Genomic DNA, 18,549 nt, shown 5'->3' with positions numbered 1-18,549 from the left:
TCTGTGCTCCACGGATTTGCGCTCGCTCCTAATCTTCGAGCTTTCTCCATGGGGGCCGTGGGAAGCGATTGCTTTTCTTTTGGCCTAATTCTTCGAATTCTCAAGGGACTATGATTTTACACCGTGAGGTGCATGAAATTTGAGCATTAGTAGGCTCAGGTTTGGGTGGGGCGGAAATCCCATTGTGGTTGGGTTGAGGCTTTGCGTTAGGTCAGGGAGAGAATCTTTTTGTTACAAGAACATTGGACTACAGAGGGTAACTAAATAAAGACTATCTACCTGTGTGTAACAACCACCGTTACCCTGCATTATAATATGTCCGATCAATAAATACCTAAGCTTGCAATGTATCTCGCGTGCCCATATTGAAGTCGATGACCCTACCATGTCGTAGAGGTGACCTACCCTTTCAGCTAATGCATCTCGATTTGCTACTAGTCGTTACTTTCAATCTGCGGAGCAGCTTCGTAAGGAGCACTTGCGGGATTTGCGGATCTCTATGATTTCAGCTGAGGTTCCACTGTCGTATATGGGCTTTAGACACAAATCACTTGGTATCTTCCTCCTAATCCATAGTGGCTTGGCAATGAACACAAGAAAGAAAGAAAGTCGATCGGCGGCATCGCGCTTTAGTCAACCCCAGAGTTCAGGGTCTGGGTCGTACGGTGTAGTCCCTGCTAAACTCGGGAATTTGGGAATTTCGTTAGGGGTTTAGCGACGCTCACCCTGCTGATTTCCCTTTTCTGTCTCGCCAATCTGCTGTGGAATTGTTTCAATATGACCGCAGCAGGGGAAATTCATTCTATTAGTCTTTCTCATTTTCTCGAGTGAAGCTTTCACTCGCGGCGAACCCTCGTTGAAAACATCTATCTCTTCATCATTGCAATGCCAAGGACACACCATGGGCTATAATGGTTCCGCAGAGCTGTTTGCCGAATGGGCCATCGGGCTCGTAGTCGTGGCTGTTCGCGTCTACGCACGATGGTCTGTAGGTAAGAGTCGTTTCTATTGGGATGATGTTTGTCTCGGTCTGGCAACGGTGAGTTGAGTCCACTTTTTTAACATCAATTTATAAGGTCCTCCTTTATCATTGTTTGACTGACCCGTAATTAGATATTCTGGACATTGCACACAATATTTCTATATTACTGTACCGGCATGTCCTTCCACTTTACCGCGCACAGGAACAAATGTTCTAACTATACTAGATGTCTACGGGTCCAACATTGGCCTGACAGAGAAGACGGCAATGGAGGTACCAGATGAAGAAGTGGCGATTCTTCGAAAGGGTTCCATCTATGCCTTTGTGGCATGGTTATCATACATTTTCATGGTGTGGTCATTCAAGGGAGTGCTCATGTTCCTGTATGGGCGACTAACGTAAGTCATATTAGTTGGAAACTTCATTCCAGCATGAGCACTAACATCAAGACATCAGAATGGGACTGTGGCAGCACCGCCTTGCCCAGGCTGTCGGCGTTCTGTGTATCTGCACCTTTCTTGCATCCCTATTCTTCCACTTGTTTATCTGCCATCCGGTGCAGAAAACATGGCAGATCAAGCCATACGCTGGAGGTTCGCCATAAACAACTGCCGTCCATTCTAAGACCATATTGATAGACTGACAGTACCACAAAAAAACTAGACAATTGCACAATCCGCCCCCTCAACTACATCGTCATCGAAACACTGAGCATCGTGTATGTCTTCCTATTCCCTCCACACCATTCCCACTCCACTAAACCCGATCCAACGCAGAACCGATCTCGGCGTCATGAGCATCCCGATCCCACTCGTCCTGGCCGCCCGAATACCCACCCCCCAGAAAATTTTCCTCAGCGTTCTCTTCTCCTCTGGCGTTTTTGTTATGGTCGCTGCTTTTTTGCGCGCCTATTATTCCGTTAAAGACATCACAACGCTTTCCACTGCGCTGGGATGGGCGTCCCGCGAGGCACTCGTTTCGGTGATTATCGTCTGCGCGCCGGGGATCAAGCCACTGTGCACGAAATGGGGATGGTTCCGATCGTACGGATCTTCAGGAAGTTACGAATACAATTATGGATATGGACACAGTCAGGGGCAAAACCGGAGTCAGGGGAATGGCGACAGGTCGAGGGCCCGGAGCACAGTTTTTGGTGGGAAGAGGGGGAGCGGTGCTTTTGGCACTGAGAGATATCCGTACGAGATGGGCGGCTCGGCGGTGAAGAAGAAGAGGGATTCTTCTGGGGAGAGTCAGGAGCGGATTGTGGCCCCGGGGCTTGGGATTCAAGGAAAGGGCAGTGACGATGATATTAATCGTATTGTGGTGACAACAGACGTTACCTTTGCTCATGAGGACTTACATACAAGGCAAACTTAGATGGAACTGTATAATAATGATGCAGTCGAAGAGAGTGAGTCTACCCCGGCCATCGCAGGGGCATAGTGGATCATGACATGGACTGGTTATCCATGAGATTCTCGCGAGATGCTCGCCATAATGGGAATACTGAATCCTCTATTTGAATTGGAAGCTCGAGAACCCTTTCTTACGAGATAACGCGGGAGGTTGTTGTGACTTATGTTTATATATTCCATTTACAACCTCGGATACCCATTGACTCTAGCCCATGTTAATACAGGGTCCGCTTCCAAAAAGTGAAAGACCTTCTTTGGCTGCGCCATTCGAATTTCCCACGGTGAATCTGAAGTAGAATGTCTGGGAGGTCTAATAATACACTGGCCATGGAGATTGGAGTCTATAAGATCCACGTCCCTCACAGGGCCAAATGAGTCCCCAAAATCAAGACTATAAAGAGTAAGCTTCCGAAGACTAGCAACCGACACGTCCGCAGGGGAGACGGTAAGTGAGTCCCAGTCGAACGAGGCTCTCAGTGTCGCGAGAAGGTCTCCCACATGGCTCGCGTCTATGCTTGAGTCTGATGATCGAATGAACCAGGCCAGGTGCGATAAATCGTCTATTGCCTCGCGAGTCATGCCTGGGGCGGCTTCGCATGCCTCGTAGGAGTCATGATCCGTCGATGAGAGCTTATGCACGTTGCAGTGGGATTTTGCCAGAGCGACTGTATTCCCAAAGAAGGTAGTCGAAACATCTGGGTTCAATAGTTTGCGTATGCTGACATATCGAAGGAGCGATGAGTGAGGCACGGAAAAGGCCCGGTTGCGTGCTTGGGCTGCAGAGAGCCAAATGATTGCCGTGACAATATCGTCGCAGCTGAGTCTGAATTTGAGCGACTGCCCAACCTCCGCCAGTCGGGAATTGCACGCCTTCTTGAGTGTCTCGACTTTTCGAGGGCAAAGCACATAACCGCGCGTCATTTGCTCAGTTTGGTAATGGCTCTTTGCGTACGTATAAGCGTCTGAAAACGCCGTATGGTTCTTTGCTGATCCACCGATGTTGCTAATTTGTTGGCGAGTGGCGTCCTGCATCGGAGAGCCGGTCATTGGCGTATCTCCAGCACTCCCCTTCAGCCGGCAGAATTGCGACAGGCCTTCAAACACAGCTTGACAGCCAAACGAATCCATGAAGCGATGATGCCAGGAGACCGATAATATGATGCCGTCGGTCATGATGTTTGCCTGAAACCGTAGCGCTGGTGCTGGGAATGGGGTCGGCGACTGGGGCTTGACCGCGATTAATTCCACTGGTGTTTCCTCCGCCCGCTCCAGAATCGAGATAGGTGCGCTATGAACTTTGACGTGTAGCATGGGACTGGCTTGGAGGTCTGAGCTAGAAGGTGGTTGAACTTGATATGCCCTTTGGCTGGGGCGCTCCGGTCGGGGCTTCGCTATCGTGCCCGCGAGAAACGGCCGTTCCTGGATGAGGCACGACACTCCATTTTCCAGCAGTGCTATATTTTCCTCAATTTTAGTTGTCTTAAATGCCAAAAATAAATGCATGTACGCCTGCATCAATAGGTGGTCGAGCTCCGTGAGCGGATAGGCTTCGAAATAGACCATTATGCCTCTGCATTCGAAGTCCGTGAGTATAGCCCCAACAGATTCACGCGAAAATGAATTCAAAGTTGAAAGCCACTATTTATTATTGATCAAGAGCTATAAAGTTCATTTTGAAATTAGCCTCATGCGTCATAAACCTGTTATAGAAAGTTTCGAGACATGGTTGATCGGGATTCGACAAAGTCTATGTCCAGGCAAAACATAAAGTTTCCACCTAATTATACATTCCTTCCCTAAAAAGCAAGAGTAGCTAAGCCGATTAGCGTCGTAGGTCAAATTCTTTGTGATGAGCTCTTGTGTTGCTTATACAACAGGTCTAAGCAGCGAAAGGCTGAGCATGTTGCATCGAAGAAGGCCTATTTTGTGCGACACGCCTGCAGAAAGTCTTTCTCTTCTTCAATATTACTTTCTGTCTTTTTCGCTCTCAAATAACCCTAAAATATGCTTACTCTGCGGCTGTGAAAATGGCATAAGTGCTCAGCTTTATGTAATTCCATATATACTGACTGATTCATCAATACAACGGATCTTTCGTAGTGTGAATTGTGGCTGTTGCCCAGCCCAGAAAACACCAGGAGCGCCAATCTCATTCTTGCTGTAACTTTGCATCTATAGCCTCAATCTATGAAGCGGCTCAAGAGCTTACCAATATTTCCAGTTTTCAGTCGGTGCCTCTGGTTCTCACGGTATATCGCCATCCCGTTCGTCTTTTTCAAACCCCTGATTCAGCAAGTCCTCTCATCATCACCTGGAGTGACCCATTTGTACTAGCAAGCCTACTGTATGTAATCGTAATTTAGCGCCGATTCTGACGGGACGCTCCATCTCTCTAATAGAGATCTCCGGTAGGCAAGGCCTATATTTGGGTTCCTACAATCTACCTCTAGAGAATACACACAAATCGCACCTCACCAACAAATGATAAAACAATGTCTCGAGTTGTCGGGTATGCTTCGGATGACGACCATCTCTGTTTCATCCATCGTTTTGTTGAACATGTTGCTGGGGACTTCGAACAGGGTTCCCATGGCTCGGAAATGCCACCCACTGGCTCCTCCTACCTTAACGACGCGTTCAAGGCCTTCGAATGTAAGCTTTCTGATGAATCGTCCGATAACTTCCAAATAGATGCATCAGCTACATTATTAGAAAATCATCAGAGGATTATCCGACTGTTAGATTCTCACGTCAAACACGGTCAACAGAGCGAGGTTTCAGTTCTCGCAACAGATCACCTGCCAGTCAGCCGGGGCCTCGAAAGCCCTTTTCCATCGTCAGAGAAGGAGAAATTTGTTCATGATTCGGACGCCTATCGGTGAATTCTTCACACAGTATGGCAGTATGGCCAACTTCCAGTTCGTGACCAAAAAGTCATGACTGATGTCGGAAATAACATTTATGGTTATTTATAACAGTCACTAAAAACGATTGTCTCGACACGACTACCCCTCGTGGCTTTGAATTTTGTCATCAATTGGAACCCCCTAATCCTTTTACAAGACTTAGATTCATCATCCTCTATACCACAGATTCTAGATGAATTGATCTGCCTCACAGGATCGATCGATGAGGCTCAAGCTGCCACTTTGGAAGAGTACATGCGCCAAACATGGCCTGTTACGGCGGACTATATGATAAACCTTCTGTCAGAGCTGACATCAATTCCTCTAGGTAACAGGTGCTCATATCATCCCTTAAAAACGCAAGGCACCAGTCTTCGGGCATTTATGGAAGGCTCTTTATCTCTTCATGTACTGGTCTCTGGAAGCTTTTACTTTATCTCTGATATTGGAGAGCAACTTGGGTGGTTGGCCTCTACTCTACGTGAGCCGCCTTCTGACCAGGGCATAGTAGTCTGCCGCCAAATGATGACCACAGCCGTTCCATGTAACACACCCCAGTCGATTGATGGAACAGAAGTGATAGGAACCTGTTACATGACCGTTGAACCCCGTGCAGTGCCTAAAAACCCCAACCCGCCTGACGGATTCTGCTGGTGTTCTCTTTTCAAAGCAGCAATCTTGGTCACAGGATACCCAATCCTTCAAAGACCGCAGGGCATCAAAGGGCCTGGAGGTGCCTCTGCACTTGATAGCACATTTGATTGGCTCCCGCCAGGCTTTTCAAATCGGGGAAAGATTGATCATGAAAGGGTTCAGCTCCATGCTCGTTGCTACCTTAGTGACTACGGATGTAGTTGTGTGGCACCTTCTATCCAGTGAACCGGCGGGAAGCCGGATTTCATACTTTGACTGTAGGTTGGACGCGATGAATTTTCAGCCACTTCAAGGAATCTCCATTGGAGACCTTGAGCGTCGTCGTCATTTTGTCTAGTGTGGTGCCCATGCTACGGACCCTTGTGGTAAGAGATCCGCTACATCACCCTGCAAAGTGATCAAGACTCTTTTTTCTACCTCAACGAGGAGACCTTCTTCAGCAGCTGTAAGCGAATAAGAGTTGGACAGAGGTCATAGGGAAGCCTAAATAGTCAGAGCAAAGCGAAAGGCGATTCAAGAACATCAACAGAAGAGATCAATTCCAGAGAATTGGAAAAACCTTCACCACTTCTATCGTGTTTTCTCAATTAAAACATTTCTCAGCAAATTATGTATTTGGACATGGAAAACATATTGTTTCAGATCTTCCCACAACATCCCTTATGTAGTCTTCCATTAGTTCCCGCATATGAGAACCTCCCGCATATGAGGACTTCAAAATACTTTCTTATACGCTGTTTCCTTGCCCTAGCGTGTTTATAGACAGGTTTCTTTAGGGGTCAGTTAGTTGTTATGCCAGACATCAAGGATCTGGTAATCCTTATAGTAAACATTCACTTCTTGCTTGCCTAGTAGTATCTGATCTTATTACTGAGATGCTAGACTTTGAACATTCCAGGGATCGCCCATAGGGAAAGTCCGCTACCGTCTTAAGGTTGTTATACATCTACTCAACCGAACAAAGTCTATTAGAGGTGGGGAGTAGATCGTGAACGCTCTGATCTTAATCCCGATGCGCTATAAACTGCTTATTCCTCTAACTTATCTACCCCACCTCATGAATACTTATTCTATAATCGACTTATCTTGTGACTATCAGTACGTACACCATGATCTTACCGCTATCCGAAATAGTAATATTAGTATCTACCGGACAGAAGAATGTAATAATATGTTTCCCAACATGTCTATGATTCTCTTTAAGTTTTTTAAGAGATTTGTGAACGCCTTCTGGTTACCGACTAAATTAGTAACATGAGTAGTCTTAATGCAACCATTGGCTTTAATTTCCTCTTGCCTGAACTTAGCGCTATAATGGTGGATATCTGTCTCGGAACCTTCCCCAATCCCAGTTCATGAAAGAACTCAATTCTCTTAGGCCTTTTCACGCCCTAATTGAAGATTCTTTCCGGGTATCTGTTGTTTCAATCCCCTTGCCTGGCAGCGCTAGTCGTGTTTAGCGTCTTTTTTCTGCCGCAAATGACACGCCCACCTCATCTACCACTACGCACCTGTAAATCAGCATGAAATATGAATCTTTAAGCTATCTATGAGCAATTTATATTTGTCTCACCCAAAGGAGGTCGTGGTGTATGGAAATCAGCCCAGCATAGCCTTATATCAGGTCTGCATAAAGGAACTTTGTAGGTCTTACAGCAATATACTGTGTGAAATTGCTTTGGAATAGTATAACCTCGAGCCTTCGCTCTTTGCACCTGTATAGTATAGAAATGGCACCATTTGCGAGGGTGAATCCATTCAACCTCATGACTACTATCATGCGATGGTTGGACTAAGCTATATCTTCGCTTTCTTTTCAGTGATTCCTCTGATGCTTGTTTGAATAGCTCCCTATAAAGAGCTTTCCGAAATTCAAGATGAGTAATCTCCTTTATACCTTACTGTCTGTAAGCCATCTTTGCAATATAATAAGTATTGATAATAGCTACATCAAGTGTTCAAAAGAATATAGGCCACCAGGAGCGTAAAAATCCTTGGTGAGTTTCATAACTTGCACGCAGTTGATTTGCTCGATCCACGCCTCCCATATGATAGTTATAATCATCAATTAGCCGGGGTATTGGAAGTTCCTTGGTAGGCTGGTCACCAAAAACTTGATAACGTAATACTGTTGATATATCAACTATCAAGTACTACAAGGACTGAACCATCAGTCAGCCAAACTTTTTGATCTGGTTAGAAGCTCGAACGATTGTCAACATTATACTCATACCCATAACGATACCTAGATTCTCTACATATACGTTACAGAGTCCTGGTATACACACCAGAACCGAATAACCTTTAAAAAATTACAGAAGGGAGCAACTGCTGCAGGCAAGTTGACCATTTCACGCCGCTCGGGATTGTCAGCCGGGACAAAGCCTCTATTCCAGCTAAAGGCGCCCAAAATGCTGCTTTTTGAATTTTATTACGGGGCGATGTGGGCTACTTCTGAGAGCTTGATGATCTGTACTTAGTACGAGATCCCTTGTTAACTGCGCTTCTTGTATTGTTTAGTTCATAATTCATATCTAGTGAAATGAGACTTCTTTAGGCTATTACGATGATTTCATCGATGAAGCTGGATATACTAAGACTCATAAGATCATTCACGCGGTGCGAACCGACAACGCCAGCTTTGCCATGCTATTACATGAATACGGTGCGAACATCAACGCTATATTCGCCGATGGGTCGAGTCCTTTAACCACCGCAATCACATATAATAGCCACAACGTTCTATGGCTGCTTCTGGATCGATGGTATGAGTATTCTGTCTGTCCGCGGCTGAACGGACCACATCTACTTCAAATTGCTACACTCTATGCAGATCTAGAAACGATTCGCATCCTGGCGGCCACTGACCATTTCCGTATGAAATATGACAAACAATACACACTGGGAGATTTTGGTAATCGTTTACGTCAACGACCTGACCTGAACGTGACCTGAAAGAAGACCTTGCCTTCGCTTTTGACGACTTGTTGAGTATCATCAATCAGATGCCAACTAAGGGAGAGAGCTCCATGAGGCTCATGGAGTCTGGTTTCATTCCGTGTCTTTCTTTGCGAGTTAATTCTGACGTGAATGAGTCCTACAAAGAGCCCAATAGTGGCTCTAGCTCTGATAGTAGCTTTTGGGATGCGCCCGAGAGACTTTCCCCTGCCGCTGATAATATGCCCTTGCTGGAGAAAGTACCCGCGGTAGGTTGACTTCATGACGATAGCGGCCAGTGTGTGGAAGGAAGAGACTGTTCTGCTCAATTTTAATGACTGATGATTTATCTTCTAATTGGAAGCGATTCAATTCTTGAAGCATAACTAGTTAATTTATGTCTAACCTGGTGGAATGATGTCATATTCACGTTCTAATTTACACAAAAGTCTCATGAGTGCTTGAAACCAACGCGAATTTTCACGCTTATGCGTTAATGTTGAATTCCACTTGTTCTACTGACGATAATGTGTTACAGACGAGCAGTCATTCCTACACTCGCACGTCTGTCACTCCCAAAACCCCGATAATAAGTCTGAATAGTTTTGGCGTCCTTGGGATTTTTCGATGCGAGCTGATCCATGATAGTTCGAAGATGTTCTGTCCGTTCTAACAGCTGTCTGGCTATGTTAGACGTCGTGAAAAGCTGTAGATCTGCGCAGTCTGCGTTTCGAACTAACGCCTCACTAATCGCCCTAGTTCGGTCTTCGGAGAAGCAGAACGAACTTCCGAACGCCACCCAGAGTTGAGAAATCGGATGCTGATTGGGTGTTTTCCAGTTCTCGTATAGCCATATGCGCTTCGGCTCCCATGGAATCTGACGAAGTTGCATAATCGACCGCCACCACTCGAGATACTTCATCCGCGCTCGTTCTCCGCTCACGGCGTGGACACAACCGGCTGTTCCGATAGCCAAATGGCTTAGGAGACGATCTGCAACAACATCGACCGGGACTTCATCCATGTGAACTTCAGCATCAGGGTTTGGAAATCGGGTCGTGGTTTTCATTTCTAAATCTGTGCTCAAAAGGACTGCCGCTGTCGCTGTCGTCAATGGTGTCGAATTTGGAAAGCAATATCCGGGATAGGGGACTTTTTGTGCTGGGCCTATGATGGACGGACGAATGATGAGCAAACTTTGGGCTGCATTCGCATCACCAAACCATTGCAATAATAGTCTCTCGGTGAGATGCTTTGCATAGGCGTATGCCCATGGGTAATCCTCTGCTTCGTATACCCAGCTGGTGCCAATCTTCTGCACGTCTTTCCACTCGGTCAAAGCAGTATCATGCTGACAGGGATTGTAGATTCTCTCATCCACTAGGACGTCGATTCCCTCGCTGCGGGGACCAAGGTGTGCGTTTGCATATGCACTCGAAACGTAGACAAAGCGAGTAAGAACGTGACATGTGAGGGCGAATTTGGCAACTGTTTCTGTGGCTTGGATAATAGTGGGTGTCAAGGTGGTTAGGTCCGTTTTGAGGTTAATGGAGGATGCCGCATGGATAACGATCTCTACATCCTGTCGGACAATATCGATCTGGGCGTCGGATAGCCCGACATTCGGCTTCTTGATGTCACCATCCACAACGATAAGACGATTCGACTGGCAGAGTCTGTCCGCGAATTGAGACGGTAGTAATTTCCTCCATCTGGAATACAGAGCTCTGTTACATATAGCCGTTAGTCTTTTTGCATTAGACAGAAATTTGAAGAGAGGAAGGAAACTGACTTTCGTCCCCCTCTGCACAGCACGTAAATAGGGGAAGTAGCCGCCGTGTGAGTCACTAGTCGGTATACAATGGCAGTTCCCAGGAAGCCAGATCCCCCGGTGATTAAGACGCACTTATCATCAAAATAATCCCACATTTTGGCAACACTCGATGTTCCAGGGCGTCCAGAACATGCATTATCTGTAAACAAAACTTTCGGACTTGAGACATGGCTAGCAATTTATTTCATATGATGAAAACTTGAATTTACAGTCCATTACCCCTCCCTACTTTTAAATAAAATTTTCTAGGTTCTGCAAGTATACCAAGGCAAACACCCACTGTCCACTTTCGGTAAGAGATCCATAGACCCGATTATCCGCTGTTGTGGCACCCGGTTTCGTTCAATATCTACCATGGTTCATGGCTCCGGATGTTGTTTTTCCTAAGCCAATGCCGATGCGGCGTCCATTAATTATTGTGCCTGAACTATGCGCTCATGACGTACTATTTCCAGTTTTCATTTTTTTTCTTGATTTGATGGCAGCTCTCGAAGCTTCCTGACTACATACAGCGCTGAACCCTATCAATAATTAGTGTCATAAAGAACGGGGTAGCAAAGCGACCGTTCCATCGCAAGTTGAATGTAATGTAACCTTGAGTCTATCGGAAAAGTTGAACTAACCCGCAAAACACAACATCCAAGTCGTCCCGCATAGGTAAGTTGAACTTCCCCTGGATACATTTCAGAATCCACATAATCGGAGGAGTTCAGATCGGTCACGAAGTTGATAGGCAGGGTATCGGTTTTCGGGGGTATGAAGAGGTTTCTGAACAAGTGCTGGTTCACTGTTCCGGGTTTCCTGTTTACAGGCCATGGTATTTTTTTTTTCCAAGTTTCTCTCCACATAGGAGGTACCACCCTTGCGCAACTGGAATCCCTTTCCGTCCATTCGATTCACAGACCACTGGTTCACCTTTCGGTACCCGGGTATGGACACAAGCTCGCTCATACAACGATTTTCATTATTATGACCGGACCCATTCCTCCCACGTCTCTTTTTTATATATATATATATATATAACTAAAGATAGTAGAACGGGGACCAGCCCACGTTCAAGAAAAAGAAAGAAAGAAAGAAAGAAAGAAAGAAAAACGACCCCAATCCTGGAACCGATTTCGTCAGAACAATATGAGATCAGACATAGATCTCCGGAAAAGCTTAGACATGGGCATGCCGCCGGATCCTCATCCTCATCCGGCAGCAGCAGCAGCAGCTCGAGCTGGGGGTACTGGCAATTCCAGGATCAAGTCAAACCCGTGCTCAAGCTCAAACCAAAGATAAAGGAAAGACTCACGGGTTGCGAGCCACGGCCACGGTGCTGGTTTCGCATGGCCTTTTTGCACGGTTAATCAACCATACTGTCTTTATGTCTAGGTGATCGAACCTCGAGTCGCCGACGGCCCTATGGTACTGTCAGCAATCAAAGCTGCAATGGCATAGTCAGTCAAAATGGCACACACTGCAGCCCGTTGGCCCCAGTACTCCTCACACTCCAGCATGTGATGGCCCCGTTTCCAGCAGTGGCCGCATCTATCACGGTTCCTCTTCTTTAACCACCACAATCAGTCAAGCAATAAGCATCAACAAGGAAACGCTACATACTCCGCCACCATAGTGGTCTATTCATCCCCCCCTTCCTCCTCAACCAAGGTTGTCTCCAGCCAGCTGGGGATCTGATGAGCGTGGCTCTGATATAGCTAGAGAATCGGATGGAAACGCTTGATTATCTCTAATACTACAACTGCAGAGGTTCTAGAAATGCAGCAGCCCAGTGTGGGTCAGCTGACTGACTAACTACGTGCAGCCTAGCGCCGCAGGCCATTCCAGCAGGCTCCAACAGGATCTTCGATCATTGCCATATCCATTTCGCATGGTTATTGGTCATGGTCGACCTAATTTCTCGGAGTTGTGCGCTTGAAGATAAAATTTCTCCAAAAATATGCCTGAACACTGTTCAGAGGTGTCGGCTCGACAAGTTCGACAAGTAATCTGGAACAGCATCAGCCATCTCACGCCATGATTTATGAGTACTGCTATATGTACTTACTTTTTATTCCTTGGCAAAGATGCCACCAAAATGATCATTCAGTACGGGCCCGCAACCCGACAAGAACGTTTCAAAGCCGACACGGCTCAAAAAGGTTTGAAAGAATTTTCCACGGCTCCTCGTCTGCATTTACCATGAGGCATAAAGCCCGTGGGATTCCACTGACTGGAATTGTGATTTTTATTGGACTGGTCTGAGATGATGATTGTGAGATGTAGAAAGGAGGAAGAAACCAGGAGGGATCTAATGGGGCGAGAGGCATTTAACTACACTACTTTGAGGGCTGACGTGAATGGATAGAGAAGGCAAAGTAAGTCAGTGACTACGTGGAGAGAATCAGGAATGCAAGTGAAGAGATTCGCTCGGTATATTCACAGTGTCGGCAATGACCCCTGAGAATTTTGCACGGCATCCCATTGACTCCTCTTCCTATCCATCTGGCGTTGCGTCACGTTTGCGGTCCCGGGATTACAGCCCCGTGCCGAACCTATACGGTCACTGGAGTCCCAAAAGTTGCGCTTTGGAGATTCAGAAATACTTAGTTGATTGTGCAACTGGAATCTTCAGAGAAAACCTGTATCCCGAGGCACTGAGTCTACTGGGCTTGCGAGGACTTCAGAACTTGAAGTTAGTATTGCGATTTACCACACGAGTCTCTCGTGCTAAACCAACTCATCCAGATATCCGAATTCTCTTTTTCTCCACAACACATTTACCGGTAAACACTCAGCTCTTCCTGGCTGGTGGTCTGCCAAAGCAGTCGTTGAACCGCAGAGAATCGACGGCAAACGTGTCCATCCACACCTTACTTTAGGGTTAGTCCAAGACTTCAACGGACACGAAAACACCATGATCTACGGTGAGCTGGCCCCGATAATTGATGTGATGTATGCTCGGTCCCAGCAGCAAATCATCTCCGAGGAGGACGAGGAGTCCCTGTTCGAACCGGAAGTTTTACCGCCATCAGGACCAAGGGCATTCGAGAGCGATCAAAGATTCCCGATACTACTCCTTTCTTTTCTAAGGCCTCAGCATGGGCGTGTCTTTTATGCATGTATGGATGACGATGAGCTTGTCATTAGACAATCACGGCTCTACAGTTTCGAAAGGCTAGCAACTGCCCCGTTCGATCTCTTCACTCGCCTTTTCCTAAGTCAACCTCTCTCGACTGCTTGAGTTGGCCTTGGATCACTGTTCCATGTTTTTTCTCTGGACTTCTATATTTTATGTCATATAAAGAACGGACTTCGATAATTTCTCAGGTAGCTGGTTGACGAGGTCATGACATCTTATAAAATGGAAGCCTGATCAAATGCAGACTGATGCAAAATCTTCCCATCTAGAGAGTATGCAAATTGTTGCAAAACCAATCCAATTGACTGTTTCTCCTCTTTCCGACTGTCCCTTCCTATATTATATAGACGTTGACTAACAGATTCGGCGTAAGCGGTTTTATGCGCATCCAAACTAGGGAACAAATCAAGATAATTGTATATGGGTTTCCCAAAGCAAAGGAAACCAATCCTGAGTTAGGAGCTCCCTTAGTTCTCAATACGTAGCTAGTAACTATAATATACGCAATATCTTTGAAGACATACTTGCAGAACCCCGCTCTTGATGAACACATTAAGCCTGACATACTTTTAAGCTTAGTCCGAGACTCCATACAGTTGGCAACACCAGTCTCCGCATCGAATCGTCATCTACTGCTACGAGTCTAGGACAAAAGCATCTTCGCGACTGCCAACAGCTGTTGTTCCTCGAAGAGAGACAGGGTTGCTATAATCGTTCTGTCATTAAGCTGTGCAGTTCTGCCTGAGAAGGATATTTCAATACCCAGAGTCAGTGACAACATTCCACTGACAAGATCAACAACTCCATACGCCGTGGTAAAGTAAAATAGCCTCTCTTAGCTTCGCCAACTGCGGGTACTGGGTCCCAAGCTTCTGCGCTTTCGTAAACAGAAATGTTGCCCCTTGATGAATGGAATGCGTTTGTGCAGAAGATTTGATTTCACCATTTTCCTTGACTCTCGTTACGTGAGGGAGAGACAATTCCTCGAAATAGGATTTTGGTGTCTACAAAGGATTTCAGAGTCACGACAGTTAATTTGGGCACTGACGAAGAAATTCGAACATGGAGATTCCCAGTGAGATGATAGACATCTCTCCCAACTAGCGCAACAAGCCCTAAGGGAATGATGTCAAGTGCAATGAGATCACATCACTGCTCGCGAGATACCTCTCCTTAATATTCTCAAAGCTAGAATATTACGTTCACTGTTCTAGTCATCGTCATATGAAAGTAAAAGCGTGGTATTAAAAAAAAAAAAAAAAAAAAAAAAAAAAAAAAACCTCAAATGGCTCCATTGTCGACGGGTATCCCTAAAAGCCAAGAGTGCATGCAGCAAGAGGACGGTTGGTCCGTACGGAGATGATTTGTCGGTGGTCGCTCGCTGGTTAGAAAATGAAAAAAGTGCCGAGGTCTGACTGCCAGTGGGTCTCAACATTTTTTCTCTGGGGCGTTCTGGAAACGTTAGCCGCTGCTCATTCTTATCGTGCATGCTATGAATATAGACGGTCGCTCCTACCTTCGTTTTCTTTTGTCTCTTCGTTCTTTTGCCTGTTTTAGACCGCACATACAATAATACACCGATGGAGTCCATCTCCTCGCTCGTCTCCTCCCTCTGGGGGTCCCTTGGCTTCTGGAAAGCCGCGGCTATTTTCTTCGCTTTGCTGAACCTGAAGACCTTTCCCATGGTCTGGCATGTGCGTTCTCCCTCCCTTTCGCACTAGCTACTTCTCAGTCCGATTCAAGGTTATACTAATATTCCCGCTCTGACCATGTAGATCCGCGTCTACCGCTACTTCTTCAAACATGGCTACCTCATCACCCCCGCCGTGGAGCAACCCGCGCGACCCAGCACCGAGCTGCTCGATCCCGTCAGCATCTACTCGCGTGCCCCGATCATGGAACTCGATTTCAACATGCACAAGTCCAACTCGACCTACTTCTCGGACCTGGATGTCTCGCGAACGGCCCTCATGTCCAACATCGTCGTCAAGGGCGCCGCGCTCCTCGAAAAGCAGCTCGCCGCCAACGGCAAACGCGGACCCCTCGGCTTCATCCTCGGCAGCGTCTACACCAGCTTCAAGCGCGAAATCCCCGCCTACATGAAATACGAGGTCAAGTCGCATGTGGCGAGCTATGACAACAAGTGGATCTACATCATCACGTATTTCCTGAAGCCCGGGAAGAAGGGACGCGTGTTGGATGCCGAGGCCTTGAAGAAGAAGCTGTACGCCGTCTCGATTAGTCGCTACGTGTTGAAGAAGGGGAGGTACACCGTTCCTCCGAAGGACGCGTTCCAGGCGGCTGGATACACGCCTTTGTTGGATATCGTGGCTGTCAATGGCAATGGACACGCGACCGGGGCGGAGAATGGCGACGTGAATGGAGACGTCACCCAGCGCAAGGGCGCTGGGGCTAAGGACGAAGAGTGGGGTAGACTTAAGGAGGAAATCGATCGTGGATTGGATGTTGTCCAGCCGTTTATTAATCAGGAGGACAAGCTGATGGAGGAGTATGTGCACAAGATGACCCTGCCGGGGTTTGCCTGAGGCTTTGCGATCAGATTAGATTAGATGGTACTTATATAGATTAGACTTTGGGATATACATGCATAGAGCCATAGACTGTTCAATTATTTACTTTGATCTTCGCGACGATAAGATTCTAGGGTCTAGAACTATTTACATTTGTCCCTCCATTGCATCATCGAATCAAGAGTCTTGCAAAGTAGTCGACAACGCCTCCCACTCCTTCACTCCCACCCCGGCATATTGTCCCTGCGATCCGGAAGCGGTCAGGATCGCACGAATCGACTTGGTCTCCAGCTCTTCAAACGTCACGACATCAGGACTATCCGTCACCTCCAGCGGATAGGTCCCCTTATTAACAGCCTTGACCCACTTTCCCTCCCCATTCTTATACTCAACATGCCACGCCTTCGGCGGCGCAACCCCTATATCTGAGCCGGCCGACTGGTCCGCAAAAAACACCATGGAAGTCCCATTCAACGTGACCGTCTCATTCCAGGTGTAAACTAGCGTACTCGTCTCCGGCGAGTCCGTGCCATCATACGAGCTCCAGTAGTCCGGCGGCAGGGGAGTCTCGCGCACGATCCCATCATTCAACGCACTGATCCAGTACTGAATGGGGGTGCCATTCTCGGAACTCGCGACCGCCTTCAACGCCACATTATGCGTCGCCGGAGCCGACTCCTTCGGCGCGATGGTCTGTTGGACGGTGTTGATCTTCGGTGGGTTCTGGCTATCATCCCAGGTCAGTTTGTCGAACGCAACACTGCGACGGAAATGTCCGCCACCTTCGGCGTCCGCGGTGTGGTACACAAAGTACCACTCTCCGTTGAGCTCGACCGCGCCGGGATGCGACGTTGTCGACGACACGACGGGAAGGATAACGTCTTGAAACGTCCACGGGCCAAGCGGAGACGAGGCTGTGCCGTACGCGATACAAGCGTGGTAAGACGTCGGCGTGCAGGGAGAGTCCTCGCCGGCATTGTTCGCCGCAAAGAGCATGTAGTACGTGTCTTTGCGCTTCATGAGCCACGGCGCTTCGAAGTACCCCGTTAGGCTTGTGACGTGGATCACGTCGCCTTTGATCGTCACCATGTCCGAGTCGAGCTTGTATCCGAGCAGTTCGCCGAACGTGCCGAAGTAGATGTATACCTGTCCATCGTCGTCGACGAAGACCGTCGGATCGATATTCTGGATCGAGTCACCCGGCGAGGGAACTGACTGCGAAATGATCGGTCCGGACGGGTGCGCGTCCTTGTACGGGCCCGTGGGTGAGTCCGCCACGCCGACACCAATCGCGAAAGGATCTTCGTTGGAGGAATCAGCCTCTTTGACTGGCGCATAGAGATAAAATTTCTTGTCGGCGCCTTGCACGACTTGGGCGGCGTATGCGGATCCCGACTCGGCCCAGGAGAAGACGGATTCAGGGGTGGCGATCTCCGGGTGGAGCGTCCATTCGCTGCCCTTAGGGTCTGGGGATGAGGAGACGAACATGCCCCATTGGTTCATGTCGAAGGCATTTTGGTTCGGCGAAGCAGTGTCGCGGCCCGTGATGATGTAGAGCTTGTCATTGGCGACTAAGGGCGCTGGGTCTCCCGAGTACCAGGAGCTGTTGGACCAGATGGGATTGCCTTTTGACGTGAATGAGATGGGAGAGGAGCCCTCGACTTGCGCAGCGAGTCCGGGGACGTGCAGGGCCAGCCCGAGGAGTAGGCCGATCATTTCGACGTCTGGCAGGATCCGATGAACTTGGGATTTATCCTACTTCTTCAGCATGGTTGAGCTTGAGCTCCCTTATGTATCCACGGTCCATTTAACCGATTCTTCAGTGATCTACCCGAGTTAATCAACTATAAACGAGCTAATGGCTTGGGTCGCGGCGTTCACTTCGCATTGTTTGTCGGGCGTTTCAAACCCCACCAATAATTGCCGGGAAAACCACTGCATGTCTTAGAGAGTAGTATAGCTGAATCAGGGTCACACAACCTCTTGCAAGACACCGAGTCTAACGGGCAGGTACCAAGGTTATCTCCTGTCAAACATGCGACCCTGTTTCACCCCGCCATCCTCGCCCTGCGGAGTACAGTTGCCGACACAACATCCCACCGGAGATCCACTCAGACCATGCTTTAGATACCCTCATTTCCTCTTGTTTAGACTTGATATCCTTTG

The 18,549-nt window shown here is 47.6% G+C and overlaps 7 protein-coding genes across 7 annotated transcripts; 4 read left to right on the top strand and 3 right to left on the bottom strand.

Moving 5' to 3' along the window:
- Positions 1-901: 901 nt before the first annotated feature.
- Positions 902-2,359, top strand: KD926_010210 (uncharacterized protein; the record flags this gene model as incomplete). Its single annotated transcript, XM_053102731.1, has 5 exons — positions 902-992; positions 1,209-1,380; positions 1,439-1,575; positions 1,646-1,700; positions 1,759-2,359. 5 exons carry the CDS (start codon positions 902-904, stop codon positions 2,357-2,359), a joined length of 1,056 nt encoding a protein of 351 aa, XP_052953858.1.
- Positions 2,360-2,577: 218 nt separating this feature from the next.
- KD926_010209 (uncharacterized protein) lies at positions 2,578-3,960 on the bottom strand (the record flags this gene model as incomplete). The annotated part of the gene is made up of 1 exon (XM_053102730.1): positions 2,578-3,960. The coding sequence occupies one exon, from the start codon at positions 3,958-3,960 to the stop codon at positions 2,578-2,580; it is 1,383 nt and encodes a 460-aa protein (XP_052953857.1).
- A 929-nt stretch (positions 3,961-4,889) lies between these two features.
- Positions 4,890-5,279, top strand: KD926_010208 (uncharacterized protein; the record flags this gene model as incomplete). Its single annotated transcript, XM_053102729.1, has 1 exon — positions 4,890-5,279. The coding sequence occupies one exon, from the start codon at positions 4,890-4,892 to the stop codon at positions 5,277-5,279; it is 390 nt and encodes a 129-aa protein (XP_052953856.1).
- Positions 5,280-9,426: 4,147 nt separating this feature from the next.
- On the bottom strand, positions 9,427-10,823 carry KD926_010207 (putative male sterility domain-containing protein; the record flags this gene model as incomplete). The annotated part of the gene is made up of 2 exons (XM_053102728.1): positions 9,427-10,621; positions 10,687-10,823. 2 exons carry the CDS (start codon positions 10,821-10,823, stop codon positions 9,427-9,429), a joined length of 1,332 nt encoding a protein of 443 aa, XP_052953855.1.
- Positions 10,824-13,163: 2,340 nt separating this feature from the next.
- On the top strand, positions 13,164-13,954 carry KD926_010206 (uncharacterized protein; the record flags this gene model as incomplete). Its single annotated transcript, XM_053102727.1, has 2 exons — positions 13,164-13,405; positions 13,459-13,954. The coding sequence occupies 2 exons, from the start codon at positions 13,164-13,166 to the stop codon at positions 13,952-13,954; spliced, it is 738 nt and encodes a 245-aa protein (XP_052953854.1).
- A 1,478-nt stretch (positions 13,955-15,432) lies between these two features.
- On the top strand, positions 15,433-16,398 carry KD926_010205 (acyl-CoA thioesterase; the record flags this gene model as incomplete). The annotated part of the gene is made up of 2 exons (XM_053102726.1): positions 15,433-15,546; positions 15,628-16,398. The coding sequence occupies 2 exons, from the start codon at positions 15,433-15,435 to the stop codon at positions 16,396-16,398; spliced, it is 885 nt and encodes a 294-aa protein (XP_052953853.1).
- A 162-nt stretch (positions 16,399-16,560) lies between these two features.
- Positions 16,561-18,099, bottom strand: KD926_010204 (Arabinanase/levansucrase/invertase; the record flags this gene model as incomplete). The annotated part of the gene is made up of 1 exon (XM_053102725.1): positions 16,561-18,099. One exon carries the CDS (start codon positions 18,097-18,099, stop codon positions 16,561-16,563), a length of 1,539 nt encoding a protein of 512 aa, XP_052953852.1.
- Between the last annotated feature and the right edge of the window lie 450 nt (positions 18,100-18,549).

The sequence above is a fragment of the Aspergillus affinis genome (genome assembly GCF_023601865.1).
Source record: "Aspergillus affinis strain CMG 70 chromosome Unknown NODE_78_length_175604_cov_91_438064, whole genome shotgun sequence".
Lineage (NCBI taxonomy): Eukaryota > Fungi > Ascomycota > Eurotiomycetes > Eurotiales > Aspergillaceae > Aspergillus > Aspergillus affinis.
Note: the sequence above shows the minus strand (reverse complement) of the source record. Positions and strands in the feature narration are given on the sequence as shown.